Here is a 26461-nt window from a genome sequence, read left to right on the forward strand (position 1 = left end):
GAGGAGCAAGGAAGCCTGGAGCTCTGCTCGGGCCAAGTCCAGAGCCTCGTTTCCAGATTTGATCAGCACACGCTCTCCCCTCCCAAACACCCCTAACGGATAGTGTTAGCAACCATCCTGTGGCAGCCCTCTCGGGGGTCCTGGATTCTAATTGTCAGGGCCCTCTGACATCAGCCGCCCTTCCTCAGCGCAGCTAGAAGGCCCTGGCCCTGCAGGAGCCTAATGACGGATGCAGGGGTAGGAGGCTGGTTCCCTCACCACACCTTTGCCACCCTGCCTTACCCAGCCCTGCTCTCAAGGACGCCTCCTTGGCCTCCTTCACGTTTCATCAGAAAAGGGTTTTAGAGCCGCCATGATCCTCACTTTAATTAAAAGGAAGCGTCCTCCTGGAGCTGTTGGGCTGGATTTTCTTTTCCTCCTTGGAACATTTGCTCAGCCTCTGAGCCGGGGCCTGGTGCCTGGTTAATTGAAAGTTACAGATGAACAAGGACACGGCCCTCTTGGGAGGGGACGAGGAGAGGCACAAGCTGGTGTTGGTGCCATGGTTTTCTGGTGGGGACGGGGGTGGCCATGGCCTAGGCTTGTGGGGAGAAGGTGGGCAGGGGTCTAGAGGTACCTCCAACCAGATCAGAGCCGGCCCCACTCCAGACACCGCAGACCCTGACGGAAGTCCCAGGCACCAAACACCCGAATTCTAAATAACTCATGTGCTCACTTTCTGCAGAAAAGTGACAAAATAGAGCAAAATGAAGAGCCCATAGTGCTCCAGGCCTCCTGCCAGCTGGAGATAATTGTCGCTAACACCTGGGCATGTACAGCCTTCCGGAACTTTTTGGACACTTTGCACAAACAAATGATTTTTATTGCCTCCTGTCCTTGATTATAAAATTGATAGATGTTCATTGGAAATAGCTTGGAAAATAGCTTCTTAAAAGTATACAAAAACTTTTAACCATCCACCCATAATGTCATACCCAGAGGCTGGTGTGGGCCTGAATGTGTACTCTGGAGTCAGACAGTCCTGGCCTTGGTGAGGACCTTACTTTCCTATGCCTCGGGGGTCCCATCTGCAGAATGGGAATGATACTGTAGCGGCTGTCTCACGGGGTTGTTATGAGCAGGAAGGCATCCTGGCCTTGCTCAACAGATTCAACCAGTATTGCTGCACACATCTATAACCCTGGGGAGGGTTCCTTCGGGTGTATAATAATATCATGCAATACAGTGCAAATAATACTGTGTGCATATAGTTTTGTTTTCTGTTTTTACTCATCCTTGAATTTTAGACACTTTAGAAAAATGATATTTACTTTTCTCTTACAATATTACTTTTAATGACTGAGTCATGTTTCATGGGATGGGAGTGTCATCATTTATCCTACCAACCCTACTGCTGAACTTCTGGGTGAATTCCTTTCTTTCGTTGCCGTTTTTCAATGTGATACTGCAAAGCATATTTTCGAGTACAAATTTGAGTCAAGGTCTCTGAGTATTTCCCCAAGAAATAGATTCCTAGACATAGAACTGGTGAGTCAAAGGGAATACGCAGGCCAGGCACAGTGGCTCATGCCTCTAATCCCAGCACTTTGGGAGGCCGAGGCGGGTGGATCACCTGAGGTCAGGAGTTTGAGACCAGCCTGGCCAACATGGTGAAACCCCATCTCTACTAAAAATACAAAATGAGCCGGGCATGGTGGTGGGCACCATAATCCCAGCTACTCCAGAGGCTGGGGCAGGAGAATCACTTAGAACCCGGGAGGCGGAGGTTGCAGTGAGCTGAGATCGTGCCACTGCACTCTAGCCTGGGTGACAGAGCAAGACTCTGTCTCAAAAAAAAAAAAAAAAAAAAAAAAGAGTAATTCTTACTAAATACTGTTACCAAATTATGATCAGAAAGTTTAAAAAAATCAACCTATGCATCTGTACTATGTCTCTGATGTGTTTATTTCTCTGCATTCTGATGCTGCCAGTTATGATTTTTGAAAGATCTGTAGACTTGATGGATGAGGAAGATCTTTCTGATTGCTTTCAGTATTTGGTGACTAGTAAGTATTTTGGTATTTGATGATGAGTATTTGGTAGTTAAGAGAGCAAGTTTCTCATCTGTTTGCACCTCTGGTTTCTTCCTTGTAAATTTGGGACAATAATAATATGCATTTCATGGGGATGTTGTGAAGATTAAATGAGTTAATACAGATGAAATTTTTAGAGCCCTTCCTGGCAAATGCCAAATAAACCTTAGTGGATATCATTATCGTTGTTGCTGTGGTTGCCAAATTCTACAGGCATAATTCAGGGCCTGTCTCCTGATGGAAAGAGTGCGGTGTGATTTCATGGAAGTCTCTTGTCTTCTCTGGTCCTCAGTTTCTCAATCTGCCAGTTGCGGCTGAGAACACCAGTGTTGCCTGCCTTGGAAGATTGTTGGAAGGACTGAACAAGGACTTGCCTCTCCAGAGGTGGGCGAGTGTGGGGGTTTACTGTCTTTCTTCTGGCTTCATGGGCTTCAGGTTCCTAAGAGAGAGTCCAAGATGTCTTCCTGGAGGAAGAGCACCAACGCCAAGACTGAGAGAGAAGTTGGAGTTAGGCTGCTGGAGGGAAGGAGGTGAGTGCTCCAGGCAGAGCAAACAGGCTGTGCAAAGGCCAACAGGGGAAGAGCAGTAGAGTTTCGGGGAACTCCGTGCGGCTGAGCAGAGACTGGGTCGTAGGTGGCTGGGAGAAGGGAGTGGTGAATAGTGAGAGAAGCAGCAGGAACCGGAGAACAAGATCTTAGCTGGAAAGCTCCCCAGACACCACAGCCCACAGTGGTCTCCACCGCCACTGAACTGTCCAGCTCCTCTTTTGGTGGGACGTTCCTTGTATTATTATTCTGAATGCTCACCTCTAACCCAGGAACAACCAGAATGTCCACTCCGAGGTGGGGTGGGGACTTTCTAAGCTTTTTCTCTAAGCCTCGGTGTCCTGGGGGATTAGACGGGAACAATGATAGTCCCCACCTCTTACAGTTGTGCCAGTGTCAAGGTTGACAACAATGTCACCTAGGCTCAGCCTCCATCTTTCTGTTTTGCCATCTAGGGGGGCTTGCTCATTTCCTTGGCATCATAGATGCCAGCAGAAACTCCAGCATCTTCACTTCACCTAGCTATACGGAGAATCAGAGAAGGGGGAAGCTTCCCTTCAAGCATATGCATCTTGAACTCTTAATCGAAGCATAACATACATAAAGAACGGTGCAAAAAAAATAAAAAAAAAGCATGCATCTCAGTTGCTTCCCTGTAACTAGCACCAGCTCAGCCAGCAGAATATCACCAGCCTTGCAGGAGCTCCCATTGCCCTACCTTCCAGTTGCTACCTTCCAGTAAGGGCCACCGATCTCCGAAATCTAACAGCACAGTTCATGTCAGCCTGCTATGAGCTCTATAGAAATGTAATCATGCATTCTGTACTTATAGTGTCTTTGCCCTGCATTACATTAGTGTGATTTACCCTGTCGTTGTGTGTAGTTGCCATTAATTCTCAGTGCCGTGTAGTATTCTATTGCACGAATACATCACAATTTATTCATTCTTCTGTTGACAAACATTCGACTGTTTCAGGTTTTTGCTATTATAAATAGTGCTGCTATGAACATTCTTGCACATATCTTTTGGTGAACGTTAAGAATGCATTTCTGGCTGGACACGGTGGCTCACGCCTGTAATCCTAGCACTTTGGGAGGCTGAGGCAGGAGGACTGCTTGAGCCCAGGAGTTCGAGACCAGCCTGAGCAACATAGCAAGACCCTAGCTCTACAAAAAATAAAATAATTAGCTGAGCATGGTGGCATGCCTGTAGTCCCAGCTACTTGGAAGGCTAAAGTGGGAGGATCACCTGAGCCCAGGAGATGGAAGCTGCAGTGAGCTATGATTGTGCCACTGCACTCCAGCCTGGGTGACAGAGCAAGACGCTGTCTCAAAAAAAAAAAAAAAAAAAAAAAAGAAAAAAAAAGAAAAAAGAGAAAAAAGAAAAAAAAAGTATGTGTTTCTGTTATTCTGTTAGGCATATACCTAGGAGTGGAATTGCATATATTCAACTTTAGTAGACACTCAGGCATCATGCTTTTAAAACACATCATTATGAAAAGTTTTAAACATACAGAAAATTTGAGTGAATAATAGAGTGAGCACCTGTGTACTTAACCGTCTAGATTATACCATTAGCACTCTGCATTTTACTGTAATTACTTTATCTTATCTTCATAGTTTGTCCATCCATCTATCCATCTATTCATCCATCTCTCTCTCTTTCTTTTTTGGTCCAGTATCTACTTATAAGAGCAAAAACCTTTCCAGTTTCACTTCCCGTGTCTCGTCCTTACACCTCATTGGCTATAATTGCTCCCATGCCCATGACTCCACCAATCACTTCCAGGGAAATGGAGTGGCATGATTGATATGCATCAGTCACGCCCCGGAACGAGGGCAGAGCCCTGCCCCCCACCCCTCTGTAGCACAAGGCCACCTGATACCTGAGCAAGATCAGAGTCTGGTATTGAGGAGGAAGAGGGAAATGGCTGTTGCTTCACCACTCAACTGAGTTTTTCACACCATCTTCAGAGACCACCTCGACAGGCAAGAAAATGGGCTGTGTGGGACCTGAGCTTCCCCCAGGGAGAGGAGGCGTCTCCTGCACGGCTGCGAGTGGGAGCCGACAGTTGGCTTCCTTGCCTCATTTGCTCCTCCTGACGTTCCCCTTGGGCTTTGGCAGTTTCAGGGAGCTCAGGGAGCAGGGGGAAGATCAGCTTCTCCCATCAGGGCATGAGGGAAGCAGGATGCCTGGCACCCAGCCCTGCTTTCCTTGGCAGGCCAGGTGAGTTGGAGCTGAGCCCCCACCCGTCCCTAGGGTTCTGATCTTGGGGTGCTGGTGTCAAGTTGGAAGAGGTGGGGCGGAGCTAAGAGGCCAGCCCTTGAATGCTTAGCGTGTAGCATATGTGCCCCTCGCACGTCACAAGTGCTCAGGAAATATTCTGCTAAGTCAGTGTTTCCAAGATTGATCCTGGGCTTTGGGCAAGTTTCTGCTCCTCCCAAGGTCTCAGGTTCCTAATCTACAAAAAATGGGAAAGTAAAGAAGAAGAACAATTGTTAGAGCAATCTCTGTCCCACCCTTTTAGGGCTTCTCGTCCCTGGACCAGGAAGCAGTATCTGTTACCTCCTCCAACCCTTCTTTCACTAAAGGACTAGAGAGAAAGAAGACCTCTGGACCTGTGGTCTCAAAGTGCGACCCCCCAACTAGCAGCCTCAGCAGCATCTGAGAACTTGTTAGACACACACATAGTCAGGCCCACCCCTCACCCCAGGCATCCCAATTCCAGTGATTTCTATGCAGCTTGAGAAACTCTGAGGTACCCAGGTGACGCTCACACTGCTGCTCCAGGACTGCACTTTGGGAACCACTCAGCCCTGACTGCATGCTAGAATTACCAGGAACTTAAAAAAAGGTGAAGCTCAGCCCCACCTCTAAAGATTCCAAGTTGATTGATCTGAGATGGAGGCCTAGGTGGTTCCAACCTGGAGCCAGGGTTCAGAACCATTGCTTTCAAAGCTTGGGGGAATGCTCTGTCACTTAATTATGTACCTACATTTGTGTATGCATCAGTTCATTCATTCTTTTGTGTGTATACTTGTTTGTTTGTTTCGTTGGGGAAGCATGTTTAATGTGCCTTTAGGTATTCTCACTGGTTCTTCCAGCCAGCCATTGCAATCCACATAGTCGTTGAATCTTCACAATGCAACAGGCATGTGCTCAGTGCTGGGGAAGCAATGTCAGGAAAAACAGTCCTTGTCCTCATGGGACTGACAAGTCTAGCTAGGGAATGAAAATGGGAAAAGATTAATGGGGTACACTTGCGCCCAGATGGGCAAGTCCCCAGAACACAGTGAGGAGGGCCTGGTGCAGGGAAAGGTTCTGGGGGAGAGGATGCTCCAGAGGGTTGCAGCGGGGCAGAGATCACCTCCAAACTCCTTTAGCTCTTATGCAGGATAGAAACCAAACTGACAGCAGGCAGATTAACAAGAGGAAAGTGTACACATTGTATTAGTTTTACATGTACCCAGGGATCTTCACAAGAAAGTGAAGTCAGAAGTGGCCAAAGCAAGATGCTTTTATTCTTTTTAGACAACTATAAATTTGAGAAGAAATGACAGGACAAAGAAAATCTTGATAGGAGCAGCAAATTTTCTAGGGGAGCCACTAGGATATATATGGGGTACTGGCACGTGGAACTAGTGGATGTTGAGGGTTACTATGGTATGTATATTCAGTCATATTTATCCATTGCAGCCCCTAAGTCTCAGTCTGTGGTTACAAGGGCTATTTTCTCACCCTGGTACAGCAAAGGGTCCCCCTCCCAGAGGAATCTTTATCACTTGCTACATGCAGGAACAGACAGGTCAGCTAGCCCTTTTGGAAATTACAATTACTCCAGTGTTTTCAACTCAAAGTAATCAATATACCAATCTGGCATATTTTGGGTTGGTGCATCCTTCATTCCTCCAGGGATCCAGGAGTAGAAGCAGGAGTTCATCAAGGGGACCAGAGAGTTGAAAAGGGCACATCTGGCAGAGGGCAAAGTCCTCTACATCCTATGTTCATGGATTAGAAAAGGTAATATTGATAAGATGGCAATACACCCCAAATCAATTGAAAGATTCATGCAACCCTATCAAAATTCTAGCTTTTTTTTGCATAAATTGGTAAGCTGTTCTTAAAATTCATATGGAATTTTCAGAGAGGAGAGCAGCCAGATGAGTGTGCATGGGCAGCTAGATGGGGCTGAAGGTGGAAGACCAGATCAGACAGGGCCTTGCAGGGTAAGGAGAGAAAGTTGAACTTGATTATCAGCATGATAGGAGGCAGTTGGAGGGTTTTCAGCAGGCAAAAACCCTCCTGGCTGTGCCTTAGAAAGAGCTCTCTGGCCATGAGTTGGAGCACTGAGTGGAAGCTGGCCTTATGGCTGCCAGGTGAACCCTAGCAGTGGTCTGGCAGGGGGAGCTGGAAAGAAGAGGCCTGCTTTGAGATATATGGGGCGGGGCAGGGGAGAAGCCCAGGTCAGGGCCCCACATCACAGGCTGTGGGAGTCTGGGGCTGGGGAGCCGGGGTCTGGCTGCAGCTGAGGAGGTGAGATTCTGAATGTCCCAGTTGGCTGTCAAGCCCCAGATGGGGCCAACTGCAGGCCCACATGACCACTATTAGTCTGTTTGGGGATCACTTCCCTCTTTAAAGTCTAATGAGGCTATTGTTTTGTTGCAAAACTTCAGCTTAAAAATTCCTTAAGTGCAAGGGCCAATTTAAAGTGAATGTTTCAATGGGCCAGGACTTGGATACATGAGGTGGGGGTGAAAAGAGCCAATGTGGGTCTTACCCCATGTCCCAGGTCCCTTCTCCCATTGGACCAACTCAGAAGCCACCTGCTGCCAGGAGAATCGTAAAGTCAGCCCCTCCCAGGCATCCAGCCACCATCCTCTTACTCCTGTTAAGGTGGGGCCCTCTGCTTGCACACCTCCAAGGACAGGGTGCTCACTCACTACCAAGGCAGCTGGTTCTATTGTTGGACAGTCCTGACCATGAGAATGTCCAGTTCCTTAGGTGCTGGAGCTTGTCTCCTGAGGTTCCCCTCTTACCCCCAATACACACACCTGTGGCTCCTCTAGGGTCACAGAGTACTCTGCACCTTTTTCCTTCATGCACGCATGCATGCATTCATTCAATGTTTTTTTAAAGCAAGTCACTTCATTTCTCTAAGCATCGTTAAGTGGGAGTAATTAGACCTGCTCTATGGGTTTTCATAGGTATTAATGACACAGAGGTTAGGCAGCACTTAGCTGGTGTGTATTGCAAAATGCTGGCTCTCAGGAATAGGAAACTATTAATAAAAGTGGATCTCTTTTAATCGTTGGCATGTGGCAAATTTTGTGCCAGGCCTGGGGACACAAATAAAATGGAGACACAGTCTCCCCCAACAACCTTCAGCCCCCAAGAGGCTCATAGGCTGGGGTGGGAGGAGCACAGTGCCAAGGAGCCTGGAGCACAGCAGGGTGCCCGGCACATCCTGGGCAGGCTCCTGGGAGGTGACTTCTTAGCTGGGACCTGAGGAGAAGTTTACCAGGAAAAGAGGGGCAATGACAGGGAATATGTGAGTGGGGGCAGGTCCTGGTGAAAGCTAGAGCCTGCTCCACCATCCCCCTCCCCACCGTGGGAACCTGTTCCAAACCCTGTACCTTTCTCATCAAATGAAGGTGATACCCAGCTTCTTCCTATATTGTTTGTGTGTTTGTTTAAAATAATTCCAGACTTAGAAGTTGTAAAACTCAGCTGGGCACAGTGGCTCATGCCTGTAATCACAGCACTTTGGGAGGCTGAGGTCAGTGGATCACTTGAGGTCAGGAGTTTGAGACCAGCCTGGACAATGTGGCGAAACCCCATCTCTATTAAAAATATAAAAATTAGCCAAGTGTGGTGGTGCACCTCTGTACTTCCAGCTACTCGGGAGGCTGAGGCAGGAGAATTGCTTGAACCCGGGAGATGGAGGTTGCAGTGAGCTGAGATTGCACTACTGCACTCCAGCCTGGGCAAAAGAACAAGACTCCATCTCTAAACAAACAAACAAACAAATAAATAAATAAATAAATAGAAGTTACAAAACTCCTATAAAGAGTTTCTGTATACTCTTTACCCAGATTCCCCAAATGTTATTTTCCACATTTGCTGGCTTTATCATTCTCTTTTATGCTCTCTCTCCATGCACATATTACATATGTATATACTGTACTGTTATTATTATTTTTCAGACAGAGTCTCACTCTGTTGTCCAGGCTGGAGTGTAGTGGCACAATCTCAGCTCACTGAAACTTCTGCCTCCCAGGTTTAAGCGATTCTCTGGCCTCAGCCTCCTGAGAAGTTGGGATTACAGGCACCCACCACCATACCCGGCTAATTTTTGTATTTTTAGTAGAGATGGAGTTTCACCATGTTGGCCAGGCTGGTCTTGAACTCCTGACCTCAGGTGATCCACCCACCTTGGCCTCCTAAAGTGCTGGGATTACAGGTGTGAGCCACAGCACCCAGCCTATACTGTATTATTTTTTTCTGAGTCATTTAAGAATAAGTTGTAGACAAGTTTCCCCTTTAGCCTGAATACTTCAGCATGCATTTCCTGAATAAAGGACATTCTCTTACATAACCACAGTGTATTGATCAAAATCATGTAATTATCACATTATTATATGATATTATTATCTCATCTACATATCTTATTCAAATTTCATCTATTGTTTCACTAATGTCCTTTACGGCAAGAGAAAAAAATTTCTGGTCCAGGATCCATTTCCGGATAAAATTGCATTCAGTTGCTGTGTCTTTAATCTGAACAATTCTTTGGTCTTTGTCTCTTATGACCTTGACATTTTTCAAGAGCATAGGCCAGTTGCTTTGTATACTATTCCTCAATTTTGGTTCCGGGATTGCTTTTAACAGTATTTCTTGATGTGATGTGTGGCTGACTTTCTCCACTAGAAAGGCTTGAGGTGCTTATTAGAATGTAATTTCTGGGCACCAGCCTAGACTTCCTGCATCAGAGTGTCTGGGATGGGGTCTGGGGATCAGCTTTCTGCCCAGCACACTCTCTGATTCTTATGTGCACTGCTGGGTTAAAGCTTTCTTCTTCTGAAGATGCAGCTAAAGGTTTGTGCACTGGGCTTCTGGGCCGGTGTTTCCTGGCATGGTCCTTGTAAATTCAGTCTGTGCATTTTACCCTGAAGCCCCTGCAGGCCCACGAGGTCAGTGCAGGCCCTTGCCTCTGGAGGGGTTAGCAGAAGATGTAGGGCTAATTTCTGAAGCTAAAACCACCTTTGCAAAAATTGTAGTAGTAAGGGAAATCGAACATACCTGACTTCATCTTGCTTCTACCAGGCTAGTTTGCTTTTGTTCATTCTTGTGCGGAGGCCATAGTAGCCCCTTTCTGGAGCTGTTCCCTTCTTTGTTTGGAAATTGCAATCGTATTTGTAAAGACTAACAAAAGGTAACAAGGTTAGAATGATGCTAGAGGCCTACAGCTTTGCTAAAGAATAGGTTGAACTATAACCATCCATTGCTTGTTTAGTTTGCTTTTCTAGAAGTTGCTTACTGCCCCAGAGTCACATAACTGGAGGTCGCGATATTTGTAACTTCCCCAACTGCTCCTATAGATAACTTCACTATTGTGAAACCTAAAAGACGGGTCTTTGAGATATTTTTCAGATTTAGCATTTCAGGAGATTAAGAGATGCCACATGATCCTGAAATCCCCTCCCAGGAACTGACTCAGCTGTTCAAAGGCAGTTTAGAGACCCCTGTGATTTTGTCCCCAGCCAATCAATTGTTTCAGTTTCCCAGCCCTCTGCCTGCCCAAGTGCACTTAAAAACCCTAGCTTCTGAATTCTTGGGGAGGCAGATTTGAAAAACATCTCCCATCGTTTTGTTTAGTTACCTTGTGATAATTAAACCCTTTCTCTACAGCAACACTGCTGTCTCAATGTTCTGGCTTTATCTTGCAGTGGGCAAGAAGAACCCCTTTGGGCTATAACAAGACTCCAGCAGGCAAGGGGCAGACACCCCCCATATTGATGCCATGGGCTTTTCCTGATCCCCCTCTTGCCTTAACTCTGCCTGGTCTTAGATCTTTGCCTTATACCCTGTTCCATGTTTGTGACCATGGAGGCCACTGTGCTATAGTGGAAGGATCTGGGCTCAGGGGTCCAGTCCTGTGACTTTCAGCTCTGTGGCTTTGTGAGAAAGTTGCTTTCCCTCTCTGAGCCTGAGGATATTCATCTATAAATGTGGGTTAGTCCTTTTTGTGCTGCTATCAAGGAATATTTGAGACTGGGTAATTTATAAAGAAAAGAGGTTTATTTGGCTCATAGTTCTTCAGGCTGTACAAGAAGCATAGTGCCAGCATCTTCTTGGCTTCTGATGAGGCCTCAGGAAGCTTTTACTCATGGTGGAAGGGAAGGGGAGTCAGTGTGTCATATGAGAGAGGGAGTGAGAGAGATGCCAGGTTCTTTTAAACAACCAGCTCTTGTGCAAACTCATTACCATGGGGAGGGCACCAAGCCATTCATGAGACATCTGCCCCCATGACCCAAACACCTCTCACTAGGCCCACCTCCAACATTTGGGATCACATTTCAACATGAGATTTGAAGGAGATGAACATGCACACCATATCAAAATGCCAGTAATTACCTGCAATGTTCTGTAGGTTTGTGATGAGGAGTAAACAGTATTCCATGAGAAAGTGCTGGGCACACAGAAGGCATTCAGGAAATAAGGATATCTTTTCCTTGCCTCTACATTCCTGTAATTTGGAGAACTGCTGTGGAGAGTACAGTAGGCTAGTGGCCCCCAGTTGCAGTGCCTTTGGGATGTCCCACAGTGTTGAGCCAAGTTTACACTGTCCCTGGAAGCACTGAATGCATAGTGGAGTTAATAGGGCCTGGACATTTCTTCAATGTGGAACTCTTCAAAGGACAGCCTTTGCAATGGGGCTCCCTGGCGGGCTGGCTGAGACTGTCCCAGCACTGCACTGCGGTCTATGCCTCTTCCCGCACATGCCTCCTTCCTTCTCCTGTTGTCCAACCATCAATGAGGCTGGGTGTCTTCCTGCCTGGTCCTGCCCTTTCTCCCCTGTGTCATTTAAGGGTGTTTACCCCAATAGCTAGAAGAAAAGATCTGAAATGTTCCCAACACAAAGAAATGATAAACATTTGAGGCTATGGACATCCTAAATGCCCTGATTTGATCATTATACATTGTAAGCATGTATCAGAATATCACACGTACCCTATAAATATGTGCAATTATTATACATCAATAAAAAATTTCAAGGTGTTTACCCACAGGTCCATTTTGCTGCTACATTTGTCTTGGCATCTGCTTCCTGGTGGACCTGAACTGACACCAACCTCAAGTAAAACACCAAGACATTCTCTTTGACAGTATCAGGTGAAACATCAGTAAACACATCACTGGAACCCTTGATTTCTCCCTTGCTCATGTTAGGATATTATTAGAGTTGTCTGTCATGGTTGGCCTCCTCACCCATGTCCCATTAGCATTTTTTGGTAAAAGAAAATTTTCCTCCAAAAGCAAAATATACACAGTCCTTAATTGTATGTGCATTATAATGAGATGCCTTGTCAGTAAATTGTCCTCCACATTGACAAGCCCATGTGACTTTGTCTGTTTTTTTTTGTTTGTTTGTTTTTTTAGAGATAGGGTCTCCTTCTGTTGCCCAGGCTGGCATGCAATGGTGCAATCACAGGTCACTGCAACCTTGAACTCCTGGGTTCAAGCCATCCTCCTACCTCAGCTTCCCAAATAGCTAGTACCGCAGGCATGTACCATCATGCCTGGCTAACTTTTCAAATTTTTTCTTTGCAGATGGGTCCTTGCTATGTTGCTTAGGCTGGTCTTGAACTCCTGGTCTTAACGACCCTCCTGCTTTGGCCTCCCAAAGTGCTGCAATTACAGGCATGTGCCACTGTGCCTAGCCATGACTCTGTGTATTTAAAAATATAGTTTATTATGTATTTCCTATTATAAAAATAATGTTCGTGTCTAACACAGACAGAAGTGCTGGATGTCAGAGTGCAGGCACGGCGGGAGCCAGTGTGTACAAAAATGAAGATGGAAAAGGGACTTCAGTGCTATGGCTGGAGCACAGACATGAGGGGTCACTCATACCTCATGGGGTGGTCCCAAGGGAGAAGTGAGAAAAATCTTGTGGGGTGGTTGGTACAGAGCCTCAAACTTAGTAGGGCCTGAATGAATAGTTGTTATCATTATCACTGTTGTCACGAACTGCCACTACTTCAACACCAGCCTTCTCTGAGCAGCCCTGACAGTGGCTCAGTGAGGCTGAAGGGTGTCCCTGGGAAGGTTCCATGAGGATCATAAAAGGGCTGGTTTGTGAGGACAGAGAGAAGAATAAGCAGCTGGCGCTATTGTGTGGTCACAGAAAGTCATCAGAATGGCCCAATAATGAGTGTTTCCTACGTTCCAGGCCCTGTTCTAAACACCTGACACTTACTAAGCCATGAATCCTCAGCCCTGAGTGGAAGATGCAATTGCTCTCACATTTCCACCCAAGAGAGGGGCTACACTAGCACAGGGTTGGAAAAGGGGATGGCCGAAAATGTTTTCCCAGCCTTTGGCTCAAACTGTAAAAGGTTTGGATGTAGAGAAGCCAGGAACTAGAAAACAGAAAGACTTCCTTAGGAGAAGAGATTATCTATCTATCTATCTATCTATCTATCTATCTATCTATCTATCTATCATCTATCGATCTATATCTATCTACACACATACATGTGCATATGCATATATCCATACATATAGATATACATATACATGTACATACGCATATACATATACATGTACATATACATACACATATACCTATCCATATACATCCTGTGATTTATTTTCAACATACATAAGATAGGGTTAATATCCTCAATATATTAAAAATAACTCTTCCAAACAAATAAGACAAATACAAAAACAGGATTCTGGCTGGGCACAGTTGCCCATGCCTATAATGCCAGCACTTTGGGAGGCGAAGGTAGGAGGATTGCTTGAGGCCAGGAGTTTGAAACCAGCCTGGTCAACACAGCGAGACTCTGTCTCTACAAAAGAAAAATTAAAAAATTAGCTGAACGTGGTGTCTCATGCCTGTAGTCCCAGCTACTGGGAAGGCCAAGGCAGGAGGATGGCTTGAGCCCAGGAGTTTGAGGCTGTAGTGAGCTGTGATTGCACCACTGCACTCCGGCCTGGGTGACAGAGCAAGAGCCCGTCTCTAAAGAACAACAAGATGCTCATGAGCTATAAATTCACAAAATAAATACAAAAGGCCAGAAAGGACATGAAAAAAAAGTCCAGCATCAGTAAAATTCAAAGAAGTACAAGCTCAACTATTAAGATAACTTTAGCTGTGAAATTGAAAAAGATTTTTAAAAATAGTAAGACGTAATTTTGGAAAAAGTGTGGGGAAATTGTCACTACCATGTACTTCTGAGAGGAATAAAAATGGTCACCACTTTCCCTGAGGACAGTTTGGCACTAGGTATGAATGGCCTTAAAAATGCACAGACCACTTGACTCAGCAATTTCACTGCTGGGAGTTTATTAGAAAGAAATAGAGATGTGCACAAAACTTGAGCTTCAAAACTGTGAGCCATTTTCATGATCTGTATTAGCTGGATCAAAGGTCGTGGTCACCTAGCCCGGAAAATGTTTACTCCTCAAAGCAACCTTTGATTTTAAAGAAAGAGAAATACAAAGTCTGCAGCCAAACATTTTGTGAGACATAGACCCCACCTGAGGTCCTGAACCTGTGAGTGTCCCTGGAAAAGTCAATGGGACATCCAGAACCTCTTTTTCCATATTATAGAGCCCAGAGGAAATCACATAATTACAAACCATCTGGGTAAGCTGAGGACCCCAAATGCCACATTTCTTTGCTTTTGCCTGGAATGATATCAGCTTAGTGCTGTCACCCTGGTTACCTCATGCTAATCAGGAGCTCTAATTAGCAGCCACATCTGATTAATAAAAAGGGGGGAAATTGCTTCATTATTAAGCGACAGTTTGGTAGACAAAATCCTTCAAAACATGGGGCTCTGGGTGGGGGATGGACCCTGATTAAGGAGGTTCTTCTAAGGGAGCATTTCAGGAACCATTGCTGTAATAAAACCACTATTTTTTTTAAGTGCTCAGTTTGGGCTAGGCACCATGCTATGTGCTTTCCTTGTTTTAACTCATTTCACTGTAACAACAATTTTGTGAGGAAACTGGGGCACAAAGAGATTTAAGCAACGTGTTCAGAGTTGCTGAGAGAGTGAGCGGCAGAGCCGGAACTCACATGGTGAGCTGTCTGACCCCAAAGCCAGTGCCCGCGATGGCTGTTCCATCGCCATTCCTTGCCCATCCATCCATCCTGCCATCCATCCGTCCATCTATTCATTCATTCATTCATTCGTTCATTCATGCATGCATTTGTTGAGCTTCTACTGTGTGTCAGGCACTGTTCTGGGCATCGAGGACACAGTAGTGAATCAGCAAAAGTCCCTATCTTCCCAGAGCTTCCTTTATTTTTATTTTACTTATTTATTTTTTTGAGCTCTGTTGCCCAGGCTGGAGTGCAGTGGTATGATCTTGGCTCACTGCAACCTCCACCTCCTGGGTTTACTCAATTCTCCTACCTCAGCCCCCGAGTAGCTGGGATTACAGGCACCCGCCACCATGCCCAGCTAATTTTTGTATATTTAGTAGAGATGGGGTTTCGCCATGTTGGCCAGGCTGGTCTCGAACTCCTGACCTCAAGTGATCTACCCACCTCGGCCTCCCAAAGTGTTGGGATTACAGGTGTGAGCCACTGTGCCCATCCCCAGAGCTTCCTTTATAGTGGGGAGAGATAGAGATTAAATTAGTAAGCTTGCAAACGCTGAGAATAAGAAAAATAAAGCAGGGTGAGGGAGCAGAGAGAGATGAAGGAGCATGTTATTTTAGCGAAGGTGGTCAGGAAAGGCCTCTGTGAGGAGGTGACAATTGAGCAGAGACCTGAATGAAAGGAAGGAACCAGTGGTGAGGACAGCCTGGGAAGAGCAGACCAGGTAGAGAAACTGCAGACTCTTACTTTCCAACTGCCCTACAGTGGTCTAAGGTCCGTTCCTGTAATAAAGCCCTGATTCCATCATATCCAGTGGCTCCACTTGCCAGGCTAAACCTTGACTGACAGAGTTAGTGAAGATAAAAGTGGCGACGTGTTAACAACTGGCAAATCTGGGTGAAGTGCAGATGTGTCCACAGAACTATTCTTACAACTTCTCTGTAGAATTCACATTTTTCTAAATACGATTTAAAAAGATAAAAATGTTGAGGAAGGAATCAGTGAGTGAATGAATGAGTGCCGTTGTTCACTAAATGTGCTCCTGGTCTCCTGCGGTTTTAGATCTTTATTTAGTTGACCCCATGCACAGTGAAAGCACCTCCTTCGTGGAGCGCACAATCATTTTCTATGACTCTAAGACTCTGGGGAAGTCCAGCTCCGTTTTGTTGGGTTTTGAGCCCCAATCTGTCTCTGCTGGGGAGAAATAAATCTATGTGTATGTGTTGTTGTTCTGATGAAAGAGGATATTGTGCCCCCACCCCAAAGAATTGAAGATCTGATGTTGTATATCATAGAACCTTTATTATTTATCCTCTAAATTCTTAGAAACTTACATAACGCCCGTGCTCTAGTTATGACACCATTTATAGACATTTAAAATGCATCTTCATTTATAAATATTTTACATTTGGTCCACAGAACAGATAATTTTACTAAATAATACTGTATTTTTTAAAACAGGCTCTGTATATACTTTGAATATGTATATATTACATATATTTTTTATATAGAGATAGATTTACTTGGTGTTCTGAGAATAAATCCTTATTGCAAAAAAAGCATATATGATAATACAATATCTTTTTCCCCCCGGGCAAATACTAAAAAAAAAGTTACACATATTCACAGTTCTCACAGTAATTGTACGACACTTAATATTGTGCTCTATAAGGTAGGTTTGGATGGAAATCAGTTAGGGGATTTCTTGCCAAACATCTCACTTAGAATTGCTTACAAACATTAAATACACTGCATTTATCTTAGAGAGACTTGGTCTCAGTTTCACATTGAAGAACAAAGAGAAAGTTGGAAGTCTTCCTGCCCTTAGTCTAAAGGAATTCACACACAGATGGGGAAGTGGGACCATGAGACACAGTGATGGGTTCCTGTCATTCTAAACCTTATCATTTAACAATACGTATGCATTTTGATCATGGATTCACCAGCTGGCACTGGGGATCCCTTGGCAATGAGACTATTTTACAGATGACCTCAGGAAAAGGCTTCAGATTTCCTACACAATATCAAATGAGACCTTACGTGCCACACGTGAGGATGAATGTGCATGTTGTGCGTTGATATGTGTACACATATTTTTTTTTTCTCTACAATAATGTGCTTAATATTCTGAGGGTAATATCTTATTGCAAGAACTGGTATGCTGGTCACTTTCGGATGAGAATGACAAGAGATTAAAAACCCCACAGTCACAGTTATTTACCATAGTTATTAAGGATTAGTCATAAAACACGGCTTGTGAGCTAACTAGCTAAGGAGCTACAGGGCACGATGTACGATTTGCTACGTGGGAACCCATCTTCCTGGCAAATGAGACACGCGGAGCTACTGGAGCTTGCAAGAAACTGTCTTTGCTTGAAGTGCCGCCGCCACCACGGAGCCCAATTCCAGAAAGGAACAAATCATACTTCCCAATGAAGCAGTCTGAATCTCGGAAGCACATTGTGGGGGGTTCTCTGGATTAACACTAGCTCCTCAGTTAGTGGGCTGGGTGGGTTTTAGTGGCAGTGAGGAGACTCCCGCTGAGGAATTTCAAGGAAGGTGAGGTGGCAGCCGCTTGGGGTGGGTGGCAGTGAGGGTGGTAGTTTAAGAAGGAGACCGAAAGATAACTGTGGATCCGTCTTGACTGTCGGACAGATCCTTCACCTTGATTTCCCCTACAACTATTTTGTACTCTGTGAAATTGGGCATCTTAAGAGAAACTGGAGCTCCGGAATAGGAAGTTTCCCCAGTAGGACCTGAGGCCCCTGGAATGGTGATAAAAAGAGATCAATTGTGCTTGTGGCAGTTTTCCAGCAAGCAGGACTTGTCTGGACGGATTGCACTGGGCCAGGTCCAATCAGAATGGCCCGGCGGGGAGGGGACAGGGACATCGGGCTGCAGAATGCTCATTCATTCCGGCGGCGGGGACAAGGACGCTCCACAGACTGCAGGAGAAGCGGCCCTGGGAATATCGACTGAGGCCCCTGGGTTTTTTTGTTTTGTTTTGTTTTGTTTTGATCCAGCTGCCTTGGGAAGGAGAAAACCAAAAACACGAAAGCCAGAGCTCCGCCGGCTTCTGGTACTTAAGAGCAAGCGTTCCCGGGAAGTCCCCATTGTACAAAATGCCCTTTTCCTGTGCATGGAGCAGCGTTCGGAGGGAAAGGAACTCCTGCAAAGTCCGAGATAACAGTCAAGGGTTTCAGCAGTAAGAGAACAGTCAGGAACAGGTTTAAAAGCCAGGAGCACGTGTGGCCTCGCTGCATCACACTCCCTGGCGGGATAAAAATGATCTACTGCGGCGGTTACGAAGGCTGATCGTGGGATGCCGATGGGGCCTGGATTAAAAAGGTCACCAGCCCGCCAGGTGCCAGAAGCCACCGGGTATCCTTGCCCACGGCAGGGCCCACCCAGGGGTCTAACTGTCCTCCCACCTCCCCTCTCTGCGTGGTGATGGTGTCTGGACTCGCCACTCGAGGTAGGTTGAGATGGAAGGTATCCTCAGACATCAAGCAGTGGTCGCACTCAGCCAGGTCGGGGGGTGAGAGTGTCGGGTCGGTGAGTGGCCCCCACCCTAGATGTAGGCCTCCTTGCTGGTGGAGCTGCCGGCCTGGGGCTGCTCAGGACCATTCTCTGGGCGAACGATGTCTTCGCTGGGCTGGACCATGACTTGGATGCGCTGTGGGTACCGGGGAGGAAGGTGTGAGGCTCTCTGGGGAAAATCCCAGCCTGGGATGGTGGGGAACTGGCCGCTTCCCTCTCCTGCCCTCTATTCAAGTGCATCCTGTCTGCTCTGCCTCCAAACCACACCCAGACTCCAGCCACATCCCCACCTCCTGCACCCCCGCCACTGCCTCACATGGGCCACGCCACAGGCCCTCTCACTTGGGTTATCGGAACAACTCCCAATCAGCCCTCAGCTTCCACTCTCACTTTCATTCTGTCCTCTCACCCCTTCATTCTGTCCTCTCACCCCTTCATTCTTTCTGTCGTCAACACAGCAGCAGGAGAGTTCTGTGAAAACCAGACTCAGATCATGCCCCTGTACTCTTCAGGACCGAATGAAGGCTCCCATTTCACCAAGAGGCAGAGCCAAAGTCCTCCAAGGCCCTACATAACCTGGCCCCTGCCACCTCCCAGTCCTCAGTGTCCTCCCCTCTTCCTCCCGCATCCACCTCATCTGCATGGGACTCCTCGACGCCCTGCAAACACAGCAGGCACGCTTCCACCCCAGGGCGTTTGCACAGGCTGTGCCCTCTGTCTGGCACAGCCTTCCTCTCAGATAGCGACAGCTCGCTTTCCACTTCCCTAGGTCTTGGCTCAAATGTTTCGCCTTCTCAGTGAGGCCTCATCCGGCACTCCCTAAACCCTCTACCCACTTGATTTTTCTCTATAGTGCTTCTCCCCACCTCACGTGCTTTTATTTTGTTAGTTGCTTATCTTCCTCTCCCAGAATGGGAGCTCCAGGAGGGTGCAATTTCTGCTTATCTTGTTCATGGTTGTGTCCCCAGCACTGACAGTAGTGTCTGGTACATCATCAGGGTTCCATCCATGTGTGCTGAATGGATGGATCCCCCACTGCCTTCGCCATCCTGCCCCATCAGCTCACACCCTGGCCTCAGGTATGTCTTGGCCCTTCCTACTGCTGGGCCTTTGCACAAGCTGTGCTCTTTTCTGCAAGGGCACCCCCTTAACCTCTTGCCACGCTAAGACCCAGCTGCTGTTTGAGGCTCTCCAGTGTGTCATGGAAAATGAAAGCTTTGGACTTGCACTGGGAAGAAAGGGCTTCAAGCCCTGGCTCTGCTCACAGCTTCCTGAGCTGGGAACCTGCTTACTCAACCTCTGTGGTTCCCCAGTTTCTTCATCTGAGGTTGGAGGAAGATGGGCCAGTAACTCCGTGGTGGCACATAACCTGCAGCCAGGCTTCCCTGTATCTCGGACCTGAGAGCACTTCCCCTGGGTCTGGCAGGTGCATTTCCCAGGGAACTATAGTGGACAGCAACTCATCCAGGGCCTTCTGGGGCGGCCCTCACGCTCTGACTCTCCACTTCTCCCAGTGGCATCTTTTCAGCCTGCGCACACCTCATCAATGAGGCACCTGCCTGGCACCTCCAGCACTTCTTTGCTTCCCTCAAGAATTTGGTGCAATTTAACAAAGTGCGGGCATGGACAGAGAACCCTATGTGATGGTGAGGCCCTTGCTGCAGGCAGCAGGTCTTTTGTGCTTTGTCTTTCTTTGTGGGTAAGACCACATTTTCTCTATATCAACCCTACAAATGAGATCTAGAGTGAGCCCTGGGCAAATGTGATCCCACCCTCTGTCTGTTCCAAGCCCTTCATGACACCCCATTGCTGCCAGGATAAAGTCCAAAGTTCTTGTCCTGGTTTTCAAAGCCCTTCATGATCTGGCTGGACCTTCTTGCATCCCAACCTCATCTCTTGTCACGCCCCCTCCTCAAACCCCTTTCCACTTTACCCTCCAGCCACACTGATCTCCCTTCAGTTCACCCAATGCAGTTTATACCCCTGGACCTTTGCACATGCTTTCCAACCTCTCCTCCCCTCCCTCTTCTAGGAACATTCTTTCTGCCTCTACTTTTAAGTTTGGTTTATCCCCAGGCCTCTCCTTTGTTATCCCCTCTTCTGGAAAGCCTTCTTTAGTCCTCCCTAACCCAGGTAGGGCTAAGGCAGGGCTGTTTTCTCCCACCCCCTTCGCTTTCCCTAATCTCAGTGTCTCTAATAATCTACTGTCATTGGCTATTGACTTGTCTGTCTCTCCAGCTAGACTGTGAGCTCCACAAGGGGTGGGGCTGTGCCTGGCACAGTGGGAGAAGGACACTGGCAATTTGAAGGGTGGGGAAGGGCTTACCTGCTTCAGGGAGCCCTTTAAGGTGAGGAACATGTAGGCCATGTACCCAGGGATGAGGACCATGGAAGACAGAGCCATCAGCCAGCCCACACCCTGGCCCCACTTGGGGAAAACATAGTTTCCCATGGTGAGTGGTGTCATCTGCACAGCACTGAAAATGAACACGCCCTGGAGATGGTGGAGGGGAGAGGAGGAAGGGGGAGGAGTCAGTCACCCATTATGGACCACCCTGAAGCCAGCAGGCTGACTGCCCTCCACCCTCAACCCGAGGCTGACCCTTACAGAGGCCCAAGGTCTTGGGAGTCCTGCAGTCAGCACCACTGCTAGCACATAAGGTGCCCTTGTGCACAACAGAAAAAGACATCCTCTCAGGGAAGATCAGTAGGAAAAGGCAACCCCTCTAGGGAGACTAATTAGAAAAGGGAACCCCTTCCTCTAAGTCCCCAGCTTCAAAAGCAGAGCAAGGGTGAGGTATCAGCTCCCAGTGTGCCATTGGCAGGGTCCCCTTCTGTGGGACACGACATATGCAGTGGCTCTGCCCCCACCTCAAGAACCTCGGGTGGCCCCTTCCAGGCCCGCTGCTGCTTCAGCTCCTGCTTGTGGGGATGAGGGACCCTGAGAAGGAGAGTCTCCAAGTGCCAAGAGCTTGGGCTTGGTTCGAATCCCAGTGCTGACTAGCTGGGTGATGCTGGCTAGGTGAGCCCCAGATCCTGCAGCAGTAAAGTGGGACAATAATGCCTCCTTTCTGAGGTTTGTGGAGGATGTGTCTTGTACCATGCAGGGTGCAGAATAGATGCCCGACAAATGGTAGAGAGAAGTATTATTAAGGAACAGGGTTTCTGGGGGCCTCTTCCACCTGCCTCTGCCTCTAGAGGTTTCTCCCTGGACCTGAGTCCCCCCAGGGCTTGGTCTAGCCTCATCCTAACAGGGCTAGTCAGGCCTTGTTCTTACCGCCACAATGATTGGTGTGAAGAAAGACCAGCAGAGTTTCCACCAGATGCAGGGCCTGGATCCAACCATCTCTTGGATGTTGTCATAGAATCGGTTGACACCTGTGACATTGGGAGCAGGAGGGGTGGATGAGCTGTGGGTGCTTCAGGGTCAAAGCCTGGTTCTACCACTTTCTCACAGTGTGACCATGGGTGAATCACCTAACCTCTCTGAGTCTCAGTTTCCTTGTCTGTACCATGGGAGTAATGCTCTGGGGGTCCTCGTTAGCGAGTATTTTTCAATAGCCCAATTCTCACAGCAAGTGGGTTGTGTAGGTGAGCAAGTCACTTTAATGTGAAGATATCTACCAACAAAAGGAGACTGACAAGATGATCCCCCCCACGCCTGCCACTCTCAATGTCCCTCCCACTCAACATCTATCCCAGCCATTCCTTCAAAGGCTTTCCTGGGCAGGGGCTGTTTTTCCCTGATGGTCAGATGCTACAAGAAACTGGCAATCTACCGGACACGGTGGCTCATGCCTGTAATCCCAGCACTTTGGGAGGCCGAGGCGGGAGGATCACCTGAGGTCAGGAGTTCGAGACCAGCCTGGCCAACATGGTGAAACTCCGTCTCTACTAAAAATACAAAAATTAGCCAGGTGTGGTGGCAGGCGCCTGTAATCCCAGCTACTCGAGAGGCTGAGGCAGGAGAATTGCTTGAACCTGGCAGGTGGAGGTTGCAGTGAGCCGAGATCGCGCCATTTTACTCCAGCCTGGGGGACAAGAGCGAGACTTCGTCTCAAAAAATAAAAATAAATAAATAAATAAATAAATAAATAAATAAATAAATGAAAAAGAAATTGACAATCAATTGCAAAGAACAGCAAATCTCATGAAAAAGAAAAACCCCAAACCCCAAACTGGTGTCTTGAAGTTCACCAGAGTGGCTTCGGGCACTGCTCAAATTATAAGCAGAGTCACTGACCAGTGAGGATCTGACCATGTTAGAACAGTTAGAGACAGAAGGTGTTATTGGGAGTGTAAATTAGTGCAACCTCTATGGAAACCAGTACGGAGATTTCTCAAAGAATCAGAAATAGAACCACCATTTGATCCAGCAATCCCACTACTGGCTATCTACCCAAAGGAAAAGAAATTATTATATCAAAAAGATATCTGCACTCATGTGTTTATTCACAATAGCAAAGATAGGGAATCAACCGAAGTGTCCGTCAGTGGATAGCTGGATAAAGGAAATGCGGTTCACATACACAATGGAATACTATTCAGCCATAAAACAGAATGAAGTCATGCCCTTTGCAGCAACCTGGACGGAACTGGAGGCCATCATCTTAAGCAAAACAACTCAGAAACAGAAGGTCAAATACTGCATGTTCTCACTTAAAGGTGGGAGCTAAACACTGGGTACAGGTGGAATAATAGACACTGGAGACTCAGAAGGGTGGGAGAATGGGAGCTGGGGTGGATGATGAGAAATTACTTAGTGGGTAGAATGTACAGCTGGGCATGGTGGCTTATGCCTGTAATCCCAACACTTTGGGAGGCTGAAATGGGCAGATCATGAGGTCAGGAGGTCGAGACCATCTTGGCCAACATGGTGAAACCCTGTCTCTACTAAAATACAAAAAATTAGCTGGGCGTGGTGGCACATGCCTGTAATCTCAGCTACTTGGGAGGCTGAGGCAGGGGAATTGCTTGAACCAGGCAGGCAGAGGTTGCAGTGAGCTGAGTTTGCACCACTGCACTCCAGCCTGGCGACAGAGCAAGACTCCGTCAAAAAAATAAATAAAATAAAATAAAATAAAACAAAAATAAAAAAGAATGTACATTATGTGGTGATGGGTACACTAAAAGCCCAGACTTCACCACTACACAAGATATCCAGGTAACAAAATTGCACTCGTATCCCTTAAGTTTATGCATATAAAACAAACATAAAACAAACAAAAAAGAAGGGACAATGACAAGGGGGACGAGGTGGCAGATATTGCAAAGGGGGACACAAAATATCATGTTTCTTTAAAAATATTTGCTTTGATGGGACAATCAAAGGTGCAGGAAAGGATGTCGTCATTTTTTACCATCATGCAGTTGGCTTAAGAAACCTAGGCCACAAAATAAACAAAATCAATGTTTCTTTTGTTATTTGTTTTAAGATAGCACACACTTTTAATTACAGCCTAGCTTTTGTTAAATATATAACTTTAAAACTTTAAAAAGTAGTTTTGGTTTCCCTTTTCTGGATAAAATCTCCAAAAACCCTTTTTATTTCAAAATTTATAAAGAAATGTTGGCACCTATTTTAAATGAATTCATTTAACTGCTCTTATAGCTTCTAAACATGGGGCCCCTGGATTAACCTCATTGAATTGTAACGTGAAGAATAAATAAATACATAAATGTAGGGAGAAGACCTGGGGTTCAAATTGCACTTGTTGAATGATGACTCAAGAAAGGAATGAATGGATGAATGAGGGAATGAATAAGGGAGGAGGGGCTGATACTCACCATAAAACCAGGAAATAGAGACACATTCAAAGAACACGAGGAACAGCAGGCTCATGCCACTGGCAGAGTAGTAGTCAAAGAGTTTGAAGACATAAATACCCCCCTGCAAGAAGAAAAGAGGTGAGAACAGGTGCATTGCCCCTGGTGCCCACTGCATCCAGTTCACAGACGACATGGACTCTGGAGGCTGATGGGGCTGGGATTAGGCTTCAGGGTAGGTTAGATGAAGCACTGAGGGCTTTGTGACCACGGGAGGATGTGGATGTTGACAGTCCAGGGATTGGGAAGGAAATCCCAATCCCTGGACTGTCCAGGTGGTAGAGGAAAATGCTAATTTCTAGTAAGGTTGGAGGGCAGAAAGAGGAGTTGGTCACCAGGGCCATCTTTTTACAGTGTAAATCAGTCAGGTCTCTCCCCCACTTAAAACCTTTCATGACTTAAATGAGACAATAATATAACACATAAATAAGCAGAGAGAGATCTAATCCAATCCCATCCCATCCCATCCCATCCCATCCCATCCCATCCCATCCCATCCAAATGTCTTGGCCTGCAAGGCCCACATGGGCTGATTCTTCGTCTCCCACCCACTGCCTCACTCCCTCTGCCTCCACCACACTGGCTTCCCCCGTCCCTCAAATGCCTCAGGGCTTTTGCACCTACGCTGCTCTCCTTCCCCAGATCGTTCTCTGGCTGGCTCTTTCTCATCATTTAAGTCTCAGCTCAACTGTCGCTTTCTTGGAGAGAGAGACCTCCCTTGACTACCTTGTCTGAGGGAGTGCCCCTCCTGTCCCACTGGCCATTCTCTATGCTGCTATCCTCTTTTCTCCAGCGCACTTGACACTCTCCAAAATCATCTAATTTGTCTGTCAGTCTTGTCCACCAAAATGTAAGCTCCAAGACAGCAGACATGGTAGTATCTGTCACATTAATTGCCGAATTTCCAGGGTCATGCCAGGCCCCTAGTAGGTGTTCGACAACTATGAATGAAGGGATGAATGAATACTAACTCTGGAGCAGAACCACATTTGGATCTGGGGCGGGGGGGCGTGATTTGTGGATTATAAAAATCAGACCCGCAGTGCTGAACTCATGTTGTTAGAGTCGTTTATATTTATTGCACAATTCACCAGCTATGTGAGCATTTCTCATTCATGTCAATACAAAAGAAAAATGGGAATGAAAGAAAGCTTTGGGCAGTGTCAACTTCAAAGGCTCAACTCCAATTTGACTTTCTGGCTAATTTCTGTGGGCCTTTCTTTTCTTTTTCTGTCTTTTTTTTTTTTTTTTTTGAGACAGAGTTTTTCGCTCTTGTTGCCCAGGCTGGAGTGCAATGGTATGATCTCAGCTCGCTGCAACCTCCGCCTCCCGGGTTCAAGCAATTCTCCTACCTCAGCCTCCCGAGTAGCTGGGATTACAGGCACCTGCCCCAGTGCCTGACTAATTTTTGTATTATTTATTTTATTTTATTTTATTTTTTTTAGTAGAGACGGGGTTTCACCACATTGGCCAACCTGGTCTCAAACTCCTGACTTCAGGTGATCTGCCGGCCTCTGCCTCCCAAAGTGCTGGGATTATAGACATGAGCCACCATGCCAGGCCCTCTGTGGGCCTTTCAAAGCTCAATTCCTACAACCCCTCCTCCAGGAAGCAGTCCCTGGTGCCCCAAGTCCAGTTAGGTGCTGCATTCTCTAGCTCTGTCCTATATGTCCTAGCTCAATGTTTGTGTCTCCACCAGCCTGGGAGCCTCTGGAGGGCAGGGACCCCGTCTGAGTCACTGTTATGTGCCCAGAGCTTGGCACAGAGATGATGCTCAATGAAGGCAGGAAAGGTGGGATACAACAGAGGAGGGGAAAGGAGGCCCTGGGAGTGGCCCTGGGCAGTGCTGGGGGAGTGCCAGGTGCTTACTGAGCTTACCTGAGTGATGTTAGAGAGGCCAATCAGGTAGGAGATGATGCAGACAGCAGCAATGAAGAGCTCTCTGCGGTTGCGGAGGAGCCTGGGGTACTCATCCACCAGGGCTGTGATGAAGCCCTCCACAGTGCAGAACTTCAGGTGGGAACAGAGATCAGCCACCTGCAGCAGCCCCAGCCCCAACCCACCCAAAGCCTGGCCCTCTAAGGAAGGACGGGAGGCCCAGAAGCACCGAGCCAGGAGAGCCCAGGGTCCAGCCTGA

The 26461-nt window shown here is 47.0% G+C and overlaps 1 protein-coding gene and 1 long non-coding RNA gene across 6 annotated transcripts in view; one reads left to right on the forward strand and one right to left on the reverse strand.

Annotated features, from left to right (window-relative positions):
* LOC129033199 (uncharacterized) overlaps positions 1-26461 on the forward strand; it is an 80444-nt gene that overhangs the window by 29847 nt on the left and 24136 nt on the right. The window contains exon 4 of the long non-coding RNA XR_008501554.2: positions 2365-2602. This is a non-coding gene — a long non-coding RNA (uncharacterized LOC129033199). The remainder of the gene's footprint in view (positions 1-2364; positions 2603-26461) is intronic.
* SLC6A1 (solute carrier family 6 member 1) overlaps positions 16241-26461 on the reverse strand; it is a 46547-nt gene continuing 36326 nt past the window's right edge. For all 5 annotated transcript variants that reach the window (XM_054481323.1, XM_054481322.1, XM_054481324.1 and 2 more), the window contains 5 exons: positions 26203-26334; positions 24286-24388; positions 21776-21876; positions 20825-20992; positions 16241-18634 (listed from right to left, as the gene is read on the reverse strand). In XM_054481323.1, the coding sequence (XP_054337298.1) occupies positions 18530-18634; positions 20825-20992; positions 21776-21876; positions 24286-24388; positions 26203-26334 (609 nt within the window). In that variant the 3' untranslated portion in view covers positions 16241-18529. The remainder of the gene's footprint in view (positions 18635-20824; positions 20993-21775; positions 21877-24285; positions 24389-26202; positions 26335-26461) is intronic.

The sequence above is a fragment of the Pongo pygmaeus genome, chromosome 2, assembly GCF_028885625.2.
Source record: "Pongo pygmaeus isolate AG05252 chromosome 2, NHGRI_mPonPyg2-v2.0_pri, whole genome shotgun sequence".
NCBI classification, from domain to species: Eukaryota; Metazoa; Chordata; class Mammalia; order Primates; family Hominidae; genus Pongo; species Pongo pygmaeus.